The sequence below is a fragment of the Abramis brama genome (genome assembly GCF_963993115.1).
Source record: "Abramis brama genome assembly, chromosome: 2".
In the NCBI taxonomy this organism is placed as follows: Eukaryota; Metazoa; Chordata; class Actinopteri; order Cypriniformes; family Leuciscidae; genus Abramis; species Abramis brama.
The window spans coordinates 37,001,971-37,027,907 of NC_139964.1; the positions used below are offsets into that span (position 1 = coordinate 37,001,971).

Below are 25,937 nucleotides of genomic sequence, written 5' to 3' on the forward strand. Positions count from 1 at the left end.
CAGGCATATTTTTGTAGACGTGTTCCTAAAAATATGAATATTTTTACGTTTGCATGTGATTGTTTTAAACCCGTGTCCGACCCGACACAGTTGGATATTTTTCACCCGTTTGAGCAAAATTTGAACCGAACCCGTGCAGGACTCTAATCAGGCAGACAATCGCCATTAGCTAAAAAAAGTTTATTATGGTTCTGTTCCCGTTCCTGTGATGGCAACAGTGCATACCCTGGCCTTGACACAATATGCCGGTCTATTAGCCGCACCATTTTTCTGACCCGCGCGCACCCAACCTAGGCGTTCGATGTTTACAAACATTGAAGGGATCTATAGGCTTATACATTTCATATATAGTCTTATATTTGTCTGAAACATTTTTTTTTTTTTGTATTTATCTGTTTTTATCAAAATTAAATAAGATCTAACTGTGATTTAGAAGAAAACTTTCCGTTTTCCTTGGTAATGTGCAAAGCCCTATGCTGTACAATGCAAAGTCTTAGGTCCTCCTAAACCAAACAGTTCTCAGAATCTATTTTCAGAGGTGTTATTCTAGCCCTTACCTAACCTCTCTCTGTTTGAGAGAACGATGCTTCTGATCTGCATCCAACCCTGATTCATCAACTTTTACAGCCCCAATGGACCATTACTGCCCCCCATCTGGAGCTGGATCACAGTAAATGCTCTCATGTTTATTCTCTAGCAGGCACTGATGTGGTCGCCTAATTTAAACTGTGGCCCATACACCAGTTTTCTCTCCCTGTTCACTGAGAAAACGAGGAGGAAGTGAAGAGAATGGAAGTTAGAAGCAAGAAAGCGAAAAACAGTAGGAACTTAAGCAACACACGTGGCCGAGTGAGCAAGGCGCAGGAGTCGGAGGCCTCCGTCGGCCCCGGTAAATGTTATTGGAGTTCCTGTGCTATAAAATTGCTGCTTTCATGCCCACTGCACCTGACAACAGCAATCGGTGCGTGAGAGAAGAGGAGCCCGACAGGACTGGTGACCCGAGGCTCAGTTTGAGAGAGTCCGCTTCAGCAGGACCCCCGGCTGGCTAATTGACAACAAGAGTCCACGTTGGATGGGTTACGCAGGCGGAGGGTAATCGCTCTTGACGGACATAGCTCTTGTTAGCTGTCGGTCTGTCTATCCTTCTGATCCATATTCTGCATTTCGAGCGGGTCTTGACCAGAATAGAGTGTGCTTATTCTATGGACCCTTTTTCTCAATCTTTATTCTTATTTTTTCACAAAGAAAGGCATAGAAGTCTAACATATGCAGATGAATAGATACTCACAGAGAGGAATGCTTGAATAGGTTTTTTATGCATATGAAAATGCTTTTTACATTTGGTCTTTCCACCCATACCTATTATCAAAGTTGAAAACATTTGAGCTGCTTAAAATTTTTGTGGAAACCCTGATCATTTTATTTTCAGGATTCTTTCATGAATAGAAAGCTCAAAAGAACAGCATTTATTTGAAATAGAAATCTTTTGTGATAGTATAAATGTCTTTACTGTCACTTTTGATCAGTTTTTTCCTTGCTGAATAAAATTCATTTTATTTAATAAAAACAAATGATAAAAAGCAATCAATGTAACTATGGGTAAATAACCCCTTGAATCCAATAAATACATAATTCATTTTCTGATTCATGTCCTTAAAATCTTAGTGTATTTATATGTATAATTTAACAAATTATTAAATGCAATTTGATCCATCAAGATGCATGAAGTGATTAACTACATTTAATCATGTAGCTGACGCTTTTATCCAAAGCGACATACAAATGAGGAGAACAATAGAAGCAATCAAATCAACAGTATGTAAGTGCTGTGACAAGTGCCAGTTAGTTAAATAAAGAAATAGACAGAATATAAATATAATAGAATAGTAAGTGTTAGTATTACCGGGTCGAGTATTGACAAAAAAGATGTTTCTTTAGCCGTTTCTTGAAATAAATAAGTCAAAATAGCTGAGATTGTGTTGAAATAAATAAATAAATACCATTGCTCCAACTCGACCTCCCCTTCCTCTCCTCCTTTCCTGTTCCTTCTGCCGTTTAATATGGAGGGCTGCAGACAGGAGCCGGTGCACTGACCTGCTGTCTACTCTCAGACTATTAAAACCTCTGAGGATGTGTACTGGAGCCTTTTTTCAACCCGTCCCACCTTTTCTCTCTCTCTCTCTCTCTCTCTCTCTCTCTCTCTCCCTCTCTCTCCCTACCCTCATTCCAGTTTGATCTGCTAAGTTGTCTGGGCACCTCTGCGTCTCCGCAGCGATTAGCAACAGCACCTCCACTCATTACAAATATTGATGATCACTTCAAATGATGAGATGTCAGTGCTTGGAGTGCTTCCTCATCCCCACTTGACAGCCACACGCAAGTCGGCCTAAAAGACTTACTGGCGGTAAATGTGGGGTTTTCTAGTCAAGCCTGCATCACTGTGAATTCAGATGGTTATCGAGAAAGCCCCTCACTTCAGATAAAAGCTCCTCCATTATGAACAGCCTGACACTCATCCACTTTTTTCTTCTTTTAACTGGAGCTGCTTTTGATTAGGGTTTGGATCACATCGTATGGATGAATAGAAGGTGAGTTTTCTTTAAAAGCAGCATACTGTAAACATCTGGACATGTGTGGTCCTGTTTGAGCTCAGAAGTAAAGTCTGTCAACCTTCCTGATGTCACTGCAGGGAGACATGCAGTCCTATATCCTATAAAGTGTTCTTAAAACAACATACTTTCCTTATGCGCTGCAGAATGTAGGAATTATGCAGAGGAGAGCCCTAAATTTAATTTGCCACGCTATTCCCCCGAATAAACAATGGTAAAGTAACTCCGTGCATTCCCCTCATAAAGAAAATCTAATCATCCTCATCATGGATAAATACTGGGCCAAATGAAATGTTTCTGTTTAAGGCAGGCTTTTAGAGGTAAAAATACATCGACACCAATGTCAACAACACAGAGTGAAGAAAGTGAATCTTGACAGGTTTGCTGGTGATTTAAATGAATGGCAGCTTAAGAATAAGATACAAGTTTTGGATTGTGTGAGTACAACTGTAAAACCATTCATTTATAAGTTTCAAATGTGCTTATAAGTTTGTAACAATTTAATACCAATGTCTCACTGGTCGACTTGAAACGAATCGATTGTAGTTGGGGTTTTGCTGAAACTGCTTCTGTCACTCAATGATTAAGAATGGAAAAGTGGTGACAGACAAAATGAAAGTCTGTGACATTTCTCTCCAATTCACTGCCACAAGAAGATGAAATAGCAGACTATATATATATATATATATATATATATATATATATATATATATATAGACTTAAGGCCAGGTTTACTAAACATAATACCAAAAAAGCGCTGATGTGAATGGAAAGTTCTGCGCATGATCTACAGACATGATCACAGACAAATTAAAGAGAACAGAGGCATCCGGATCATTTCCATAATGACCAACGCAATCTACCAAGAGCAGGGTAGAGCTGCTTTTTTGGGAATTAAATACTGGCGCAAACACCTTGCAAACCATCTTGCATGATTCATTCAAATACTCCCATAGATTTTGTGTCTGAAAGTGAAACTCTTACAAATGTATATGCGATAAAGTCAGCCGCAAAATAACTGTCCACGCCTTTTCAGCGCTACTTTTTCACTGCGTGACTTTAGTAAATCCTGACAGTAGTTTTTTAACGACAAAAGAGGGTTTGTGCTGGCGCAAGCTGTTTAATGGTTTTGTGAGTTTTTTTTTTTTTTTGGGAATCAGATCAGGGCAAGATAGTGTCACATTAAATTTTCATTAAGAAGAAGCTTATTGGTCACAACCAAGGCCACATCTGACTGCCTTTGATACTTTTTAAACTTTGCTAGATGTTTTCAGAGGGTCGGCAGGGAGTTTGGATGCTGGGGCTGTTAACACTCGCCCGCTGAGAGACGCGGCGGCGCTTACAGACTCCCTCTGATTCTCCAATGACTATGTAAATGAAGCGTACGCATGAAAAATCGGCTAGTGGGATGCTGGCTTAAGACGATGTTGATGACAGCTGGAGCTCCTAAGGCTCTCAAACAAAGACACAGAGGTCATGGTGCATGAGGACAAGAACACACCAGCATAGTGTTTGTTTGTGTTAGTGCCTGAAAAGACACAAGACGAAAACAATAACAGGAGGAGGCTCAAAGCATAGCTGCTGGAGAGATGAGAACAGAACACATAAAACAGAATGCGCTCCGAGTAAAAGCACACACATTCTATTCGTAGCTTATTTTTTAAAGGGATAGTTCACCCAGGAATGAAAATTGTATCATAATATATCTTTAAAAACCCACATGACTTTCTAGCGCAATGTCCAAGCTGTGATTTTGCCTGCAACTGTCAAGACTTTTACAGCAAGATTTTCAGCGATAGCTTCTCTATCTATTATATGAAGCTTGTTTACATAAGAGATGTAAACTTTTATGAGTTTACATCTCGCAAATCTGACTTTATGTATCAGAATTGTGAGATATAAACTCTGAAGTGCATAATATAAAGTCGCAATTGCGTGTTATAAATTCAGAATTGCGAGATATAAGTCCAGTTCGGGAAAAAAAGACGACTTTTTTCCTCAGAATTGCGAGTTTGTATTTCACAACTTTAGAACTCCCAATTGTGTGTTATAATATAATATAAAACGGTTAGTTCCAATCCTTGATTCTGATTGGTCAGTAGCTGTGCTTAATTCACGATAAAACACGGCTATGACCGCTTCACCCAACGGTTCTATTTATCACTGCGCCCTTAGCAACACCCTTAGCAACCACACGAGCCTATGGGTGTGAACTACCTCGCAACAATGTTGCAGAGAATTTGTAAAGCAGCAGGCACCTCCAAGGTTTACACAAATCACTGCCTTCGCAGCACCATGGTGCAGAGACTGTCCGATGCTGGTCTCGAATCGAGGGAAATTATGTCTGTGAGTGGACATAAGTGTGAAAGTTCACTACAGAGCTACTGGAGGCCAAACTTAAAACAAAGAAAGCACTGGAGCGACATTCTTGCTGCAACAGAAAACACTGCTGACAGTGCTGAGCCGATTGAAATGAGACAAATATTTAATGCGTGCACAATAAACGGAGATGTTCAAATAAATTTAAATAAACAACAATAAAAAAAGTATCTCTTGTTAGGCAGCATTTTAGCAACTAAATTAATAACATTAATAAAATAGATTAAAGACCTAACTGTTATCTATCAAAATATGTGCCCTTGTGTTTTTATTTAGGCTATGTAAAAATTTAGTTTAGTGCAGAGAGAAAATAACGGAATAAACAAAAAAATAAACGTTTTCTCATGCTGAGAGATAAGCTATGCCTATTTGTGTGAGGAAATTTCACAAATATTGTGTTGTAAAAAATAAAAAGAATGAGACAAAGTTTGAGAACGGTTTGTTGTTTTTTGTTGCATATTACACATTGGAACGTTGTTGTTCACGGTCAGGGACTATTTTTTTCTAGCGGAAGGAATGCTTTTATTGACTTAACTTCATGAAAGTTGCACTAATACATTTTTTTTTTACTTTAATATTGCGTGGTAACCGTTTTATAAAAGCAATAAGGTTTTGTAAAGGTTTTATAAAGCAATAATAGCCTTATTGCTTACATATAATATAAAGTCAGAATTGTGAGATATAAACATGAGATTCTGAGAAAAAAAAGTCAGAATTGCGAGTTTATTTCTCGCAATTGCGAATTTATATCTCAACAGTTCTGACTTTATAACACACAATTGCGACTTTATATCTCACAATTCTGAATTGCGAGATGTAAACTTGCAATTGTGACAAAAAAAGTCACAATTGTGAGATAAAAAGTCGCAATTACCTTTTTTACTTTTTATTCTGTGGGGGAAACAAGCTTCCATAATTATTTGACTTCAGAAGACTTGGAATAAAGTGGACCAATAATATGGGCTTTTTGAGCTTTAAAGGATTTGGTCCCCATTTACTTTCATTGTACAGAAGAAAGAAGTGTGAACATTCCTCCAAAATTCAGCTTTTTTGTTCTACAGAAAAAAAGAAAGCCATACTTACAGGTTTGGAATGACATGAGGGGGAGTAAACAAAGGGATAATTTTAATTTGTGGCCGAACTATCCCTTCAACTTCATTCAAAGTTCAGTCAAGTCTAGCAATTCTCAGTTGAACATGATTTTTAGCATGCAAAATTTTTTTTTGAGTGCAATTTGAAGTCCATTTAACATCCCCTAACCTACTCAGAGGTTAAACACCTCTCATTGGATGTGAGATTCTCATTCTCATTAATAACATTTCCAGACAAGGCCTGCATACAGTTCACTCCAGTGTTTTTTACTAGGAACACACAGCCTTCACGCTTTTCTTACTCTGCAGACCTGGGAGGACAGAGCGAGAGAGAGAGAGAGAGAGAGAGAGAGAGAGAGAGAGAGAGAGAGAGAGAGAAAAGAGAGAGAGAGAGAGAGAGAGAGAGAGAGAGAGAGAGAGAGAGAGAGAGAGAGAGAAGAAAGAGATGGCTGGTTACCTTACCATTACAGCTGTTGCTGGGGGCAGGTTGTGTTACGGGTCTATAGAGAACGGCCGTGTACTCTTCTTCCGAATCAGAGTCCTGTGCCGCCTGCGTGGTGGCATTACTTAAGATGGAACTCTGGTTGTCATGGAGATTGGGTGAGGGTGGTTGAGAATGGGAATGCTCAGTGACTGATGGACTGGAGAGAGAGGATGGCATGGGAGAACCTAAAGAAAAGAAAACCACTTTAAACCAAAGGAAAATAAAAAATAACAACCGCAAATGAAAAGAACCAACATAGAGCAGTACTTTAAAAAAAAATGCATTACTGTAAATATGAAAAGTAAATGATTTTATAAAAAAATAAAGTTGGAGTTGTTTTTCTTTCCTGCAAATCAAAAATGAAGTGCATGTTTGTGAAGCTGTATCAAATGCATTTATTAACATTAATGCAAGCAGCGTGAACAAAAATCATCCATTGCTTCAAAAATAAAAAAATAAAATAAAATAAAAAAACAGCAAAGAATGATGGTTTGCAGCTAGTATGATTAAGCATTCTGTTTGTGATGTTTCTGCTCCACTAGCTTTGGTCACATGAAATTGGAAATGTTCTCCACAGTGCCCACAATTGTCTTTCAGGACACAGCATTGGTGCGTTGCATAAAGTTGTGAGGCCGAGGAAACCACAATATCTCTCTCTCTCTTTACACACACACACACACACACACACACACACACACACACACACACACACACACACACACACACACACACACACACACACACACACACACACACACACGCACACACACGCTTTCCGTGGCTGCCAAATTCACTTCATCTTGGATATACCTCCGCTTGCAGTCCATTTACCATCAAATCAGCCATTAACAAATGGACGCTGGATGCTGGTATGTACATATACACATACATCACACAAAAGCACACACACTCACAGCATTAAGGGAAGACAATGAGTAAATAATAATTAGCATGAAAATATATAACTAAATGAAAACATACATTTTTTTTAGAAGGAAAACAAATATTTTTCAGCAAAACAGCCTAATGAATAATAAGAGAAAGCCTAATTTTATGCTATTCATCTGAAAATTGTGTCATCTTGTTGACATTTTCAGTCCTCCTGTTGTGTGAAAAGGCTTCTTTCTTTTCCTCGCTCATGTCTTTCTGAAACCAATCTCACAGACACATAATCACCTTCCCAAACCAGTTCAAAACACTGACGTGGGCTCAGTGCCACCACTTAGCATATAATAACAGCTTATCAGACATGGTCAAAGACCCCTGATCTGAGAGCAGTCATAGGCAAAGGGTGAGGGCAGTGAGTGAATAGTAATTAAGCTGACTGGCTTTCAGCTCCCTGTCAGGGATCTGGACACACTCATGAGACAGTGAGCAAAGTCACCTCTGCTTCTGTGGCGTGTGGCTTTGCAGTCCTGCTCGCAACCTAATTACCTTCCACTCCATACATTACACTGCATTGTGAGAGAGAAACAGAGAAAAGCAAAGGAAGTCCAGACGAAAAGCCAGTGTGTGTGTGAATGATAGTGAGAGAAAAAGAAACAGCGAGGCTGAAAGAGTGGGGGAGAATTATTATTTTGTAATCATTGCAAGCTTTATTTATATATTTATGATATGAAACACAATTACAGGCAGATCCTCTGGGAGCAGGGCTCACACCAGCCTGCCAATCCCAACCAACAAATTAAGTGCCATTAACATTATGTGCTGCCACTGATACACCACTGTGTGTGTGTGTGTGTGTGTGAGTTGAATCTACTGAGCTCAGACCAACTGACTAAAGCACTAAAGTGTTTACGCTTGTGAAATGGCCTCTGATTCACCACTGCATTTACTACACAACAGATGTGTCTATGATTAGGAACAATGCTCAATCGTTGAGCAAAACAAAACAAAACAACAACAACAAAAAAACTACTTTCAAAATGAATTAATTGCAGCAGCAGAAGCATTAATTACAATGTTGATAACTATTCATTCATTAATTATTTTGTGTATAACAAAATTTAAGAAGAAATTACATTTGTCCATAATATACTACACATATTATTATATTATATTATATTATTATAAAGCATATAACGTCAGCTAAATAAATGTGGAACACTTGCTAGTGAATAAAATGATTATTTCAATTTCTTTAAAATATATGTAATTGATTATCATGGTTTAAAAACAACCTGTTAGCAAAGAAAAAAAAGAAAAAGAAAAAAAAATCGGCTGTGGAAGATATCTATTATATCTATTGTATTAGTAATCGTTTGGTATCTGTGCACAGATATTGCATTAGTGCATCCCTTGCTTTAGTTCATTAAATATTTTGGTAACACTTTACTTAAAGCCTTTATGTGTAATGAATTATAAAAGTATGTTTAATGCATTAATTATTACTTTTAATGGACCTTATAATGGTCTCATGACTAATTGTTATAACCACAGTTATAATACATTATAATACTTATGTCAAGCCTTTGAAAATATAATGCATTAAAACACAACAAACAAACAATTTCAGATGCAACAAGGAATCTGCAAATATTATAATGGATTTTAACTTTGGTTACAGTTATTTATGAAAAGATATATCGCATTATAACGCACATTATGAATACTCTTATAATGCATTATAAAAGACTTAGGTAAAGTGGCTTGACTAAATTGTCATAAATAATTGTAAGTAACCAGAGTTATGATAGATTATAATGCTTATGTATTCAAGGTTTTACATTATAAAGTATAATACATTGTAACATGAACCATGAAATTGGGTGTTAATCATGTTTTAATGCATTATAGATTTTAAAGGTGTAACTGTGAATTACTAAGTGCTAAAATGCATTACGATAGTGGTTAAATTATTCATGAAAATATTCAACAGATTATAAGAAGTATTATAATTGTCATACAACAAGAATGCTATTTTAAACAATATAACTGTGACGACTGTGTAATAGTCAGAACTAGCATGAATGTGAGAGTGATATTGCTTTCATACAACAGTTCAATAAAAGAGAGATTAATGTCAAGTGACATATATTTTAGTAGCGATACAGCCTGTTATTTTGTTATTTATCCTATGGCTGAATCACAGCTGTGGTGATGCTCAGTACAACAGCTTCTATTGTAATAAAATCACTTCATGTAAAGTGCTACTGATAATTCTAAAAAGCTTCAGATGGTTTGCAGCGCACAAGCCTTTTATGGTGAGGAATTCAGCTGTTGAACAGATTGAAGAAAGTGAGTATGCAGAGGGTGCCGCGTAATCCCGGTTTCGCAGCTTTTTTTACAAATTCATTTCCTCTATCTCTTCACCTCTCATCCCACTTTCATTCGTTCTCGCTCTCTGTGATAACCCTGGGTCTGTCTGTGGTTTCAAGCCAACCTGCTCCATCAGCACTCTCTGCTGCCTGTGTCTAACACTCACACACGTGAGCAGATCAAACACAGATTGACGCGCTTCTCTCATGTCACGCGCAATGACTTGTGAGAGCAGACGAAGAAGTTGAACACGGCCCATAATCCAGTGCAGTTGTCAATTAAAGCCGAGGGCAGAAAGAAGAGATGAAAGCAGTGTTGAAATGCCAGGACGGGAAGTGTTATTTTCTCTATTCTTCCAGTGCACAAACAAACCAACTCATAAACACAACTGAAGAAATGGCTATTTTAGTGAAAGGAAAGAGACATGGACTAGTACTCTCATGCTAGAGGATCAATTCAGCCATATCAGATTCGCCAAGCACAATAAACAGCACTAGCATTCAGCAGTCCGGCAAGGAATCTGTGCACACACTCCACACAAAGTTTTCACAGAACAGGAACAACTCTCATAAGATTCTACAAATTAACTTCTTAGACATGACGTGAAATAAATGATTGATATTAATAAACTGAATTCCACTGAGTAATATAATTCATTAGACTAATTGTAGGCGGTTCACAAAACATGCACAGGATTGGGTTTATCAGCATTTCACAATGGCTTTGAATGTTTCTCATCCTATTAAAGAGTCAGAATTATCTGTTTCATAAACTTCTAAATCTTTTTGGAATAGGCAAATAAACTGCTCTGCACAAACATTTATCTGGAGCTCTATGCTTTTAATACAGCATCTGCCATCTAAACACCCACACACACACACGGCACAAAAGAGTCAATGATGAGGATATTATTTCCACAGGCTCATCATTCCACGGCAGTAAACTAAAGGCGCTTGTTTGTCAGTCATTGATTTTTTTGCTCCCTTCTCTTCGTGTGATTTTGCCCAGCGTTCTTCAGCATTTCTCTGTGTGCTTGACACCAGGTCAAACCTAATCAGCAACTTCCTGTGCTGCTGCACGTGTGTGTGTGTGCAACCTGTCTGTTCTACTGCCCTCCAAAGCCTCCTCATCCCCAATCTTATATGCAGGCCTCTAGGTTTTCATATTCTAATCGATAGCAACCCTTGCCACGGTGCTAACAGGAGCGCTTAAGAAAAGCCGCGCCGCTCAAATCACTAACCGCCTGTCTCCATCTTTCTCCTTCTCTTTTTGTCTCTTTACCCGATCCTCAGTGGAGACCAGAGAGCTCAAACAAAGCTGAAGGACACACTTTGTAACATGCCTCAACAAGAACAATGTGCGGATAAATCATACACAACCAGGCATTATGGTCTGATATGCCACTATTCCACTTAGGTGTCATTTCAGTTATCTAGTGCGACATGAATTCATGGGTTGAGAGTTGAACAAGAACCAAACACAACAGTTGACACATCACAGTAACAGAACTGAGCACATACACAGACTTTGATGCATATGAAATGAATCATTGAGAAAAAGAAAAGAAGAGTGTGAAGTTGGAGTTTTTGCGGCTGTATGGACCCCCTGCAGGGTGGGCTCACTGACTAACACATGACAAACGCTCCATCAAACCGGATGAATGGACTGGATGCCTTTAGAGATTAAATGCTCATTACAGCTAATGCGTTTCTATCATTGCATTGACCAAAATGGAAAAATGGAAATGACAATTGTTGGTCACTTGAATAATAAGCGGACGCTGTATAATTATCATTAGACCTGTCTTACCACATGTCGTTTTTAAAAGAAACATAAGTTCAAATGAAATTCAAGGGTGTTATTGAGTGTCACAATCATGACACAATTTTCCCCCCTGCTGCCCCTGGGCAAGTAGTTTGGATTTTTACATTTTTAAATTATTCTTTTCTTAAATAATAAATAAATAATATAATACTATTAACAATAAAACTATACTACTGTATTACTACTGCTAATAATATAAAAATGTAGCAAAATGGAATAATAGTTTTGGTGGTCTCATAATAATATAATTATGAAATAAAAACAATCTAATAATAACGATATAATGTAATATTCATACTACTACAGCTGCTAATAACTATTATTATCATTATCCAACTATCATATATAATATACAGTATATAATAAATATCATTAAACATTACTTAAATACATTGGCATACAATTCAGATTTTTACCTTTTTATTATTATATTATTGTTCTAAATAATAACAATATTACACATTTAAACATATATAATTCATTTTACATTATTTGAAAAAGAAAAAGGGTACCATAAATGGCCTAGGCCTAATTTATTTATCTGATGTAATTGATTCTTCCAAGATTATCACAAATCATTCTCGCAAACACCTCACCGATTTTAGACTGCAAATGAATTTTGACAAATCACAATACGCAAACAAAATGCATCACGGGAAACCAAATTAAGTTTGCACTGAGTTTGAAGTTTGCAGCAAACAACACAGCAGTGGCCTTATCCATCACCTGGGCTGAAAGGGCCCTGGGCCATCCTTATTGTTGAGCCTTGTATGCGCATCATTAAAACCACTCATGCAAACAGTAGGCCTCAACATCAGCACTTATGTATGTAGATAGAAAGAGAGAGAGAAGAAATTGCTAAAGGAAGATGGAGGAAAAAATGCATGAGAAATGGACGAGTGTGAGAGAAAGAAAATTAGAGAGAGATCTTTTTTTCTATCAGACTGATCTTTTAGTGTCACTGTATCCCTCTTTCCGGGCTGCCTGTAGAATTATAACATTTTGGAAAAACACTCACACACACACAAACACAGGGGAGCTGCGGGTTGAATACCAGAAAGCTTGAGACTGTTTGTGTCTCTTGGAGTGGAACAATGCCTCCAGTATTCCTCGCTCTCTCAATCTCTGCCTCCCCTTCTCTCTTTTTGCTCCCTCTATCTTTTCATTTTCTCACTCCATAGCTAGCTTCTCTTTTCCGCAGCACTTTTCCCCTTCGGGCGACATGTGAAATGAAGCAGAGATGGTCCCTCATTGGTGAGGAACAGATAAAGAAAGAGGAAGAACAAGAAAACGGTTGAAGAAAGAGATAGACTTATACCCTTACACCTGGGACGTCTGGCTGGCCTAACATGAGAGAGACAGCCCATGCTCCAACGATGCTTCAACAGGAAAGAGATTCACAATAGCTTAGACACGCAGAATTGGCAACAATTCATATCTTCATGTTTTCATATCTTCAATCTGCTTTGTGATCTAGAACGTTTTTGATTACGTGCTGTGAAAAGTGAACTTGGGAGTGTGTGAAGGTGAATATATGCCTGAAAGTCAAAGTTGACCACATTTTACCTTTTACATTAATTATCATATTACAATTACCAATGTAAAGTTAAAAAAAAGAGAAATATAACTAAAATCTGGTTCTGATTTTTATTTATAATTAAAATTAATGAAACATTTTATTTTTGAGAGAAAATGTGTAAAAATAAATGTAAATAAACAATTAAAAAGAAGTTGTAAATGCTGTGTTATGTTAACTTTTGATTTAAATTGGAACGATGTGGCAACAAATTAATTAAACAGTATTAAAGGTGAGTGACATATCATAAATGCCATTACTAATTATGAGCATTTAAATATTGGATGTCTTACTGAGTGCTAAAGGTAAGCCTGGAGGTGATGTGCTGGAGGATCAATCAAAACTTCATTAGCAAACATCATAGTCTGCAAATGCCAATATTCCACAAACAAACAAAAACTGCTGAAGCTCTCTGCTTCTCTCTGATGATTTAGCTCTCTGTTAACACTCTCTCAATCTTCCTCTTTTTTTCTCCGGCCTTTTCTCCCTCCTTAAAAGAAATTCCTTGTTGCAACAGAAATACAAAGAGACCGAATCTATAAACACCAATAGCGCTCTCTCTCTCCTCGTAGATTCAGCTCCTCAATCTATCTCCCTCGTCATTTATTGAACTTCTATGAAGAAAGAAAAAACCAAATAGCAGTTGAAAATATTATATATTTCTGTTTTCTAAAATACAGTAAAAAAGTGAGTTAGCTAAAAACAAAAGCTAAACTGAAACTACAAATATGCACTACATTTTAAATTAATTTACATTAAAGTAGCATGCAGTAAAGCGTTCAGAGCAAATAATGGTGGAGCCATTTACTTGAAATGTTGTAAACAACACAAACTGAGACAGAGTTTTGTTAAGTTGATAAAAATGGCCACAAACAAAAGTATTTTATACATTCTGTACCATGAAGTTTAAAAACAAATCCAGGGACTAGTTGTTTTCTGGTGTTGGCTGTCTGGCATGAGATCTGAGCAGATGCAGTCTATGCTGCTGAATCATAAATGCCTTAGAGATGCCAGAGTGACGGTAGTCACAATTTACAACTAAATGTAGCAGCAATGACACATTTATAGGTGAATTTCATTGTCCAAAAGTACTAGCTGTTGCTATGAATTTGACAAATAAAACTTTAAACTTAGACATTGCCATCATGAAGCAGTTATTTTCATTGGGGTGCAGTTTATTTATGAAGTGTCAGCATAGGCAGATGGAACAATGTGTGGTATAGTATCATGTTATGATTATAGATGCATCCCAATTTGCGAACTTGTGCACTATTCTATGCCGTTTAGTAAGTAGGCTAGTGTGTTCACACTGAAAATTCCAAATAGAAAAATTACACTTTAAATACCTGGATGATGCACTTAATTAACGAAGTGTGAAATGTTGGACGCTTCATGCACTCAACTGTCGCAGCTTTAATTACATAGCGGAGGGGGAGGTGCTATCAGACTCCGATGACAAAATAACCTTTATAAAATTCATACACTACACGGTTGAGTGCATAAGTACATATGAGAGGGGCGCAACTTATGTTATGAAAAAAAAAAAAAAAAAAAAGCACCACCAAGACATTGAAATTGAAACCACAATAAGTAATAAAAAAAAAAAATCGAAACCATTATACTCATGATGATACACACACCATCTGCAATGAAGCCTATAATGATGCGCACATAAGTGTCAGTCTGCCGGCTAATGATGATGTTATCTAAGGTCTTCGCCCCTTCCGCAACAACACCCTTCAATACCTGGCCAGCTTCCTGTGATCGATCAATCTCACGAGCCGGGCCCCCACCTCGCCTCAAAAAGAAAACAATCCAAAGCACATCTCTGACACTCTGCCTGTCAGCCTCCAAAACCCAGCAAATGAAGACGGATTCTCCTTAATTGGGTTTGGTATGACTTCAGCGCGTGCGTGATGATGGGGGGAGAGCTATAATTCCGCCATTATGATCCGGAGACAGGCGTGTTTCATTCCCGCACAAAGTGCACTATTCGATTTACAATGATTCATGCCACAGCGATGTTAATGGTGCAGACGGAAGTGTGCGGAGAGCGTAATGTGGAGGGTAGCGTTTATAAAGCCAGCTAACCTTAGTGTATGCGCATACACACTCGCTCTAATAAACGTTGAACAAATGATTGAATATTATGATTCATACAGTTGTGGTTTTTACATTAAAAAGCAATACTTTCAGTGCAGATTCTGTATGAAGGTTCAAAAAGTCTTTTAAATGCTACCACACACAAAACAATCATCATCAACAACCATCCATACAGAAACATTTGAACACCACTGGAGAAGAATAAAAGAATGGTGGGATTATGGAGGATGAATAGATGCAAATATGTCAACTGGAGAACTGTGCCTGAATACGCTTTTCCGAGAAACACTGCAGCGCTCCACTGCCATCATAAAAAAGAGCAAGACACCTCTAAAAAGCAAGGTCATTTCAACATTTTATAAACAAGTGAGAAAAATCTAATATACAAATATATACACTCGTGCACACTTACTCACAGTTCCAGAGACTTCTGACTTGAGTCTAATTGGGTCCTTCTTATGCTGAGAAAGCCAAAGAGTGCTCATCAACACATGTGCTGTTAAAACAACCAGGGCTTGCCCAGTTTATTGCTGTAACCAGCAAATGGGAACAGCAGGGTGCTGAGAGAGAGACTGTTAACACACACGCACACATAATCACACGGCCAGTTACAATGAGGGGTGCGGGCAGGGTTCTTCAGCGGGCCACATGTGGTTAGCTGCCGCAATGGCATAAAATGTAGGAGAAGTTTTGGCCAGCAGAGTGCTCTTTGTCAACAGATCAATGTGGCTGAGAATTTCACAGACAATGCTGTTGATCTTTGATATGCAGATATTATAAACACACACAGCTGTGTGAAGGAAGAGTCCTTCAACCTCTGTATATAATGAGCTGGGAACAGCGGTCTTTAGAGTCGTGTCGGGGTGATTCAACAATGTGCCAGAATTAGGGATTTAAGCAAATGCAAAAATATGTGACTGGGTTCAGCCCAAGTAGTTAACCAAAGAGGGCCAATCCACTCCAGCTGGAGATAAGCTGGCTTTATGAACCGGCTTCCAGAAGCAGATATTTACTGTATGGGAATGTCAGATGGAGATAGAATCTATGAAATGAAATGTCATTCTTGTCATAGTGGTTAGTGCTGGTTTGCTGGTTAAGAGAGAGAGATGGATGGATAGATGGATGGACGGATAGATGGACAGATAGATGTATGATAAGATAGATAGAATGCTAGATAGATACATAAATAGATAGATCAGATGCCACATTGATCAAGACAGAACGAAAGATAAATAGAAAAGGAGGACAGAGAGATATTCTATATGTGACATGAGTAGGATGATAAAGGTTTCAGAGGTCAGGTTGGTCCTCAGGCCACCACCCCCACATGCTGACCTTTGCACCCACAAATCCAATCTTCTCTCCAGTCCAGCATACAAACCGTCCCCCAGGGAGGGCTTGGACCCACTCACACCCCAGCTAGCAAACTAGACTAACCTCAATCTGCCAATAGCAACCGTTTCTTTTTAATGTATTATATTGTTAAGAGTAGACTTGTATAACAATTGACTTAAATAACTCGCATTCTGGTTACATACATATAAGATAAAATCAGCCTAAGGCTTCCTAAGGCAAGGGCATTGTGAAAGAAGATACACAGGGAGATCACAAGTTTCAAGTAGTTAAGTCCTGGTGAAAGGTCTGCACATCCAGAGGTGAGGGGTTGAGCAGACCGGTCAGAAAAAGACCCTAATCATACACTACCCACTTAAGGTAACTGAACGAGAGCAATCAAAAGGGGAATTAGGGTCAGTTAAGGAGAGAAAGCATTGCAATTGACACATCTATGTCAGAGAGCGAGGAAGAGAGAAAGAGAAAGTGGCTGGTCGCCATTTGCTTTCAGCTTTTTTATGGCACCGTTTCATGTGCTGTTAAGCAGCACCTCCTTTCACGAGCATGTTTTTGGAGGCAAAACAAAGATGAATGACTCGTTAAAGTTTGAGAGAGACTCGTGAGTGACGCTGATTACGTCTCTTTACACCAAGGGCATTGTGCTAGCTGGTAATTTCACACAGTTAAAAAAGCTCATGTGCTTCTTGAAGACGGAAAAGAAAAGCAGCTTGAAAATAACAAGTGGGGACAAAGGCTTCCTTGCTTGCAGTAAAAAAAGATAGGCAAGAAGAGAAAATATGCACGCCTAGAATGCGGAGCTATTGATCTTGCTATCTACCCGCTCCCACTTTTTTTCCCACCATGCCACTACATCCAGATGTACACACACACACGCACACGCACGCGCACACACACACGCACAAATCAATAAACAAAGGCACAATTTTCATACTGTTATTTCTCTATTTGATGAGTTCTTAAGAGGGTTATTATGGTTAACCTTAGTGTATGCGCATACACACTCGCTCTAATAAACGTTGAACAAATGATTGAATATTATGATTCATACAGAGGGTTCTTAAGAGGGTTATTATGGTTAACTAAAACCAAAAATTTTCTGTTACTTGAAATAAAATAAATATTAACTGAAAAAAATACACACACACATATATATATATATGATGCACAGATATATATATATATATATATGATTAAACTCATTTTAAGATTGTTTATCATTTTAATTTAGTTTAAATCAAATTACAAAAAATAACTAACACAAAATAAAATAAAATAAATAAAAAAATTCTAAAAGAATGCTTAGTTTAGTTTAGTATGCTGCTGTGTTTTTATGAGCCATTAGGAGTGTTGGAAACTGACCCTCATGCAGGGCCAGAAAAAAAGCATTCGGTAAACACATGTAAAACATTTTTTTTTTCAGGAACAAAAGCTCATCATGTTGCTGGGACATTGTCAAATATATTTCTGTGTGCAAACACTACACTAATTAAAACGGAACGGGCTGGTGGCTTTCATATTTCACAATGGAGCTAGTACCCGTGTGATCACGTGGCTACAGTCACTGTGCTATGAAGACGTAGCCGGACAGCACATAATAAATTAGCTGTTGCTCCAGATAGCACTTTTCTTTCCTTTTGTCTTTAATAGAGCGTGCTGTGAGCAATTACCTCTGCGGAGAGGCCTAATCTCTCAGCATTAAGCCAACCAGCACTGCCAGTGCTCCTGCCTCCTGGGCAAAATAGCAGGCTGAGGCCTCTCGGAGAGTGTAATCTCACACGTGCACATACACATACACAAACACCCAAGCCTTTCATTATCCTCATCCCTTGTGATAACAAAATCAGTCAAGGAGCTCGCCACCAGCCAACACCCGCAGCACACCTGCCATACGGCCTGTGCTGTTACCGCAGGAGACCGGAGCTAGGGACCAATCAGAGGTGTGAAGATGGTCACCGTGGGACAGCAGGCCGGGAGATGATGCAGCTGAAGTGCCAAGGGGATTCATCAATCACAAATCATTGTTTATGGAGGAACAACCGAGTCCCTGAGCACAGAGCTGTAAAACAGGAAACAAATTAGGCTCTCAATTTTTGCTAGCTCCCTTCCATCCTGCTCAAATAAAGCATCTCAAACAACACAAGTTGTTTTTGAGCTTGTATAAGTGGATATACATTTTAACCACTTGCCGCGGTTAGCTTGTGTGCCATCTACAGCCAAGAATACACATTCATTTACACATCCATAAATATTTCAATCTCACCTGACAAACAAACTCACAAACATGCACTTTTAATTGGGTGCTATGAATATAGATTCTCAGAGAGAAGATTTAATAAGCGGGATTAGTTTGGTGAATGGACGGGTGACGGTAATGCCACCTAAACTGGGTCAGTCGGAGGTGTCAGACAGCCTTACAGGAGGCCAGAGGCTTACCATAGAGTCAAGCCCCCTCAGGATCAGTCTCAGCTGGCTGGCACAACTCACTCTGAGGTGTGAGAAAGCATTCCTTTTTTTAAACTTTTTGCCAGCGCGGCTTTTTAGAAAATGGTGTGCCGCTGTTGTCTGGTTGGTGGCAATTCTCTGGGAGCAGATGTTCAAATGGCACCAGCTGAGAGCAGAGAGCGGGAGAAAAAAAAAGAAAAGAGGAAGGCGGATTGGGCAGCAAACAAAAGGAGACCTGCCTCTCACACCCGGACCAACCACAGGGAGACAACACATCTGGCTCGAGATGAACAAAGAAGGACGGAAGGCACTAGGACATCAGCAGGACGCTTCTTCCATCTTTACACACAAGGCTTTCATCCTGCAGATGACGCCAAAAAATATGTACACTACCCCGTGGAGTGCCTGTGGCAAAGACAGAGAGCGAGGGTTGATGCTGGGCGTCAGATGGAGCGACGGGTGTTGCGTGCCCACGCATCTGGCCTGGATCTCAGTTGCGGTCATTGAGCCCCCAAACATCCAGGCAAGCACACTTCTTCAGATACACATCCGCAGCTTAGTGAGCCACTGTCAGACAACTGCAGTAAACACGCGTCAGATCCTAGATAAAGCTCTCCACAAAAGAGCCCATCTGCACGGGTGTGGATGTGTATGTCTATATGTGCGCGTGCTCGTTCTTCCTCTTCAAACAACCTCAAAACACTGCTTATCCCGGCAGCAAACAACATGGCTGTCAAATTGCAGACGCCCAAAATAGTTTCTACACACAAAAAAATCATGATCATCGACTTTTGAGACCAACTGGATGAAGCTTATGATAATAAAAAAATATAAATACAATGTATGATTATTAAAAAAAAATGTTTTAATGATATATATAGCATTACATTTTTGGACATTATTTTAATGGCAAATTCTCTTTACTGTAGTACAAAAATATAAGCTCCTCTTTTTCACTATGAAATACAATTTAGAAATGTGATCCAGGCATAATTTTGACAGGTTTTGTGAGCTTCATTCATTATGCGTATACCCACAGCTTGAAGAAAATGGCAAACAATATGTGGCTGCTATTGTTTCCTCCAAGAGGGGAATAAAAATGGGAATAAATCAATGTCCCGTTCTGCTCTTTGATCCCTATCACCTAGCAGTATATCAGACATCAGATCCCGTACAGGGACTCCTTTTCGTTTTGCTCTCTAGATCAACATTGTGCATATGTGTTTCCTGTAAAGGCAGAGCTGGATATTTACGATAGCTGTTCCTCATCAGATAAGAGCCTGCATCTCTGCTCGTAAGGATCACCTTTCTCTTCACCTCGGTGTATCTCTTTCTTTCTCATACTTGTTCCTTTTTCAGGGGGATTCAGGTCTAGTTACAGCTACTGAAAGGGTCTGTTTTTCTTCTCTTTTTCTGCCTTTTTAAAGGTCTTCCCCAGTGCTCTCTCTATTTTCTCGAACAACACCCAATTTCCACTGCTGTACCCCCCTTAACCCCTGTTAAAATTTAACACTCTCATTCTATCCAAATACCATTAGGCCTGCACTAGCCCTCCATCTTTCTCTCTCTGTTTCTTTCCCTCTTCTCCCGGTGTAGTAAACTGAATTTACTTGGCAATCGTTAGCTGCATTGATAACTGAATGGTGATTAAATGGAATATGAATTTGCTGGTATGGTTGTGCTCTTTGTTCTAAGTGCTGGATGGATTCAGTGACCAGTGGACCGGATACCACTCATACCTGCAGGCTGTATTTGGCAATGAAAGGCTCTGGAGCTGCGTTTGGGGTGGGTGGGGGGGGTTTCAGGGAGCAGCCCTCACACAACAGCCCCTCTGTCTGCCTGGTTTTTCTTGAGCGGGGAGATGCATGTGGTGCAGACATGTCAGTCTCAGCAGCCCATTTCCAAATTACCCTCTCTGTGTGTGTGAACATGGGAAGAAGTGTGTGAACATGACTGGCTGCTGAGTGGCAGGGGCTTGTCCTAAAGGCTGGAATGCTTGTCAGATGCTCCACAATCGCCCAAAAGCCTCGAGGTAAAAATTTGCTCAAGTGTGTGAGAATCAATATGATGCAGGTTCCTTAGGCTCGGGTTAACATCACATCAGTTACTCCACAGTTAAACCTCACTTTATCCAGGTCAAGAAAGCGAGGCTGAAACAATGCAAACACAATGTGTTCAATAGTCACTGGGCAGCAAAACTCACATAGTCACAGGGCAGCAAAACTCACATACACACACACAAACACACACGCACACACACACACACACACACACACACACACACACACACACACACACACACACACACACACACACACACACACACACACACACACACACACACACACACACACACACACACACACACACACACACACAGCTGAGCATGTGTGGCTAAAGGGCTGGTGTGACCTCTGAGCATTGAAAAATCCAGCCCATCTGATGCCTGTCTCTGTCCACCTGATTGGCTGACCTGAATTCCTTCATCAAAAGCATTGTGGCGAATGTCACAGATAATCTACACCACTGGATGACCAGTGGAATTACTACAGTATGCTGCATTTGTATGTCTTTTTTTGGGTGTGCTTTGCTGCGATTTAAGGACAGAGAGGATAAAATTGAGGAGCTTTGAAGAGCTTCCAACAGGTTTTTTGATGAAATTGAAGGGCTGAAATAGGTTATGTCAGAGGCTATGTGGGAAATATTCCAGTCTCAACCCACCCACTCACACACACACAGGCCTACAGCTCCATTGTGATTGAATATGAAGCCCTACCTGCATTACCAAAGTGATTGATTCAAACTCTCCCAACTGCAGCCACACAAATATGATGAAATGCATTCATGCATGCAAATATAAACGGCCCAGGTAAACCCGATGCTCATTAGACCCATTAAAGAAATGTGAGTTTCCCATTGTGAAATAAATCTGGTGTCCTGTCAAGCTAAGTGAGGTTGAAATTCGAGAGTGCACCCGCAGGTAAACATAATAAATAAACACTGTCCATAGCTCTGATTTAACACACGCACACATGCACGTGTGTTCTGTTCCAAAACCGAGTCAACTGCCTACTTAGATAGCATCTAAAAACAACTTTTACAAACCCTAGGCTGCATAATTATAATATGATTCATCAATTTACAGTACCTAAACTCTAAGGCAGCACTGCATATTTCCTTTGCAGATAAGTCTATAAATACTATAAACATACTCAACTTCAACACTGCGAAGTACTGAGCTTAGTCCAATAACTAAGCATATTTTCTATAAGCTTTATGTGTTTTATGCTAATTAGAGTCTCACAATGTTAGCAAAATGCTAACAGTAACCTCTTGTGTACTAATCTAGCTAATCTACTTATCTGGTATTCTTTACGGCAAATATGGGTTTTATGGAAAAAAACGAACAATGTTCATAGAATTTTTATGGATAAAAGCATCTGCTGAATGAATAAATGTAAATGTATGTAGATGCCTATGTAGACAGTAGGCAGCTCAGTAGATTTAGAAAGAGCTTCAGGCGCCACTGCTTAAAATCAGCAGACAAAATAACAGCCACAGTGATGGACAAGAATTCTTTTTCTATACACAGATTGGAATGGCATCACTGCTGAGATAAAACAGTGTTAAAAATACAGATTTGTGTTGATAGGGTGATAGGTCTATTTTCTGCTCTCTAATGGTATGAAGTTGAAAGGCCATCGGTGGGCTGAGTTAGAGCACTCTGTAACAACTACTTGACTGACTGACTGACTGGCCTCTGGAAATAAAGTGTGGCCTTCATTAGAAGGGGGGCAAAGCCCAGTTCCCAACTATTGACTAATGAGAGCACCTGAACATCACACACACACACACACACCCTCTGATAGGTCCCTCATTATGGAGGTGTCGGGTGTTAATGCGGGGCGAATCTCTCCTTTGCATGATAATGTCAGTTTGTACACAGCTCGAGTCCCCACGCCAGAGCCCCTCATACACATTACTGAAAGAGAGAGAGAGAGAAAGAGAGAGAAATAGAGATGCCGCACTTGCATAGCTGTAGGAGCCATTAGCATCTATCCTCCAGCTCCGCTTCAAAGTCAGACACACATATACACACACCTTCACAGCAAACAGAATGGCAAGGTAAACAGGACACAATGGGCCTTTAGAAAGCTTAAATAAATGTTAATTAGCCATCAGTTTGAGCAGGATGTGCCATAAGAAAGTCCCTGGGCTCAGTCTCGGCCAGAGCCAAGTAGATGTTTTTGGGCTGTTTAACGTTACTGGGACACTGTGTGTTCAAGCAACTCAGTAAACAGATCAAAACTAAAGCCCAGCGCACAACAGAAGACATAGTCAGCATGCACAGCGTGAGAGAAAAAAGTTATGAGGACAAGACACTGAAATAGACTGAGGAGCTATTTGGAGAGAGGGAGAGATGGATTCACCCATGATCTGTGTGAATGCTGGCTTAAGCTTGATGCTGGCACAAACTGTTAAAGAGATGACTCAACAGAGCAAAAACATGAGCTTTACTTGAACCTACTGTTTGGTCGGCGATAACTGCGTGATCACTGCGTGATACACTGGGGCCGGGTATCCACAACCACCTCACGATACGATGCACACCGCATATGGCACAATACAACAACACAATACATCACAATATCAAAACTGACTAGTGATAGAAACTGCGCCAAAGAAGAGACACACTTTTCAAGAAGAGAGAGAAAACCTGAGAGAATTTTAAAGAAGCCCTGATCTCATTGAGAACGGCTGATTTGCACTTACGTATCTGATTCTTAATCAAACTACAGGAAATTAAACAAATCAACATATAAATAATTAAAAATAATATTGATACAATAATGTAGTGAAGATATAATAGATAATTCCAAATGAAGTAATATAGATCTATGGGATTGTATCAGCACAACCAAAATTAGATCAGTAACATTTGTGCTTTTAAATAATATTTAATATAAAATATTTAATATAATATTTAGGAAAAATTAAGCAATTATTAATATTTCATATTTGATTAATTCAGTTTAAACATGTATCATTTATTTAATCATTATTTCACCTGTCTCAGATGTTTCTCTTAAATTTCCTTGAGACAAATCAAAATAGACAAATCAAAAACAAATGCTGACATAGTACATTAAAATTAATGTGATACATGGTACAATATATAATACATTGCAATGCATTAAAATATCCTATGTAACGGACAACGATAAAATGGTTTGTGCTGACATAATCATATATAGCTACATTGCAATTATTTGTAATGATAAAATAATAATAATAATATTGCTTCAGATTTGGTAATGGAAGTATTTGATGTATTTGATGACCTTTGATTGCAGACGTATCTTGGCAAACCTGAAACACTAGAGAATTGAGTAACAGTCTCAATTTGCACTCATAGATATTATAAAAGATATTAAAGCCACCTTACTTGTAATTTTTATGTGTTGTTATATAAGATTGACTAAAAACAACAACAACAAAAAAACTATTATATAGACATGCATGCTTACATTTTCTCCCTGAAGCTCTGTAACCTAAGGTCAAGAAGAGCACAATAATAAACACCCCCACACACTCGTGGTTTTTCCAAAAGATCCTCAGGCTACGGCCTCAGATGAACCACTCAGTTAGCCTGAGGTGGAGGCCGCTAAAATGGCCCCCTATTCTTTGAGCTTTATCATGCGCACTCGTATCAGAAGACTGGAAAAGACGCCTGCTTTTCTATGCGTTGCAACCTGTGCTGCCCAAGTGCTTTTAAGGCTAATGAAAAGCCAGCAGCGGTGAGAAGCAGTCAGGCAGAAGCTGTGCAAGTACCGCCACACAACAACACCAGATACAATTGCAGGGTCCCAAACCGTGGCCATTGTCCCTGTGTCACTGGAGTGATGTGGGCTGTTTGACATTGTCTTAGTATGTCAACTCAGATGGCCCCTCCTTTTTTCACCACTGGCCAATTAGGTCAGTCGCTAAAATGCCAATGCTGGCAGTACTGTCTCATCGCATGTTAGGGATTCATATCATGTCTGTGAGTGTGTTTGTGCGTGTGTGTGTGTGTGTGTGTGTAATATCGTTCCCACTCAAGTGTATTAACTGTCAGTGTGGCTTGTGAAGTGTGGGATTAAAACAAATAAAGCAAATAAAACAAGCGGCACTTGAATTGGCAGATCATTTAAATGTATTAGCATTTTAATGGAAAGATAAGGATTCTCTCCCTTTCGTTCCATTGTCTCCCTCTTTTCACCCTCTCTGTTGCTTGTGTAAGCACTTAACGTTGGTTGTCTCCTAAAACCTTTTTTTGTTTTGATCAAAACTGCTTTCAGAAAGGAAGACAACCCTGATCTCACCAGCTGACCTGCTGTTTGCAAATACAAACACACTTTAATTACTGTACACAACACATTCACATACCCAATGCTGAAAACCCATCTCCAGACACTGACACAAGTTTTTCAGAAGTGCATATTATGGGGTGGTCTCTGTTATGCCCTTGGTTTAAAACCGTCTGTCTTCTTTACAAAGGTGCTCGAAAACAGTTTAGCAGCTTGATCGAGCCACTCTTCTATACTCCCAACAAAGCTCAGATAAAAGAATGATTATTCATGGCTCCTCTTTATGTTGACATTACAAAGCTTCTTGTGAACTTAAAGAAAACTGCGGATCTTTATGAATAAACTATTGGAGGCATTTCTGCACCTTCATACAGAGGTCTGGAAGTCTTAAAGAATGCGTCTTACAGTAATTTCTCTCCACAAAGGACTGTCATAGAAAAAGGAAGATAAGGCTGCCATAGAGCATCATTG

The 25,937-nt window shown here is 39.1% G+C and overlaps 1 protein-coding gene across 1 annotated transcript in view; it reads right to left on the bottom strand.

The window, feature by feature from the left end:
* tenm3 (teneurin transmembrane protein 3) overlaps positions 1 to 25,937 on the bottom strand; it is a 227,439-nt gene that overhangs the window by 121,015 nt on the left and 80,487 nt on the right. Inside the window, exon 4 of the mRNA XM_084098060.1 lies at positions 6,542 to 6,748. Within this exon, the coding sequence (XP_083954186.1) occupies positions 6,542 to 6,748 (207 nt within the window). The remainder of the gene's footprint in view (positions 1 to 6,541; positions 6,749 to 25,937) is intronic.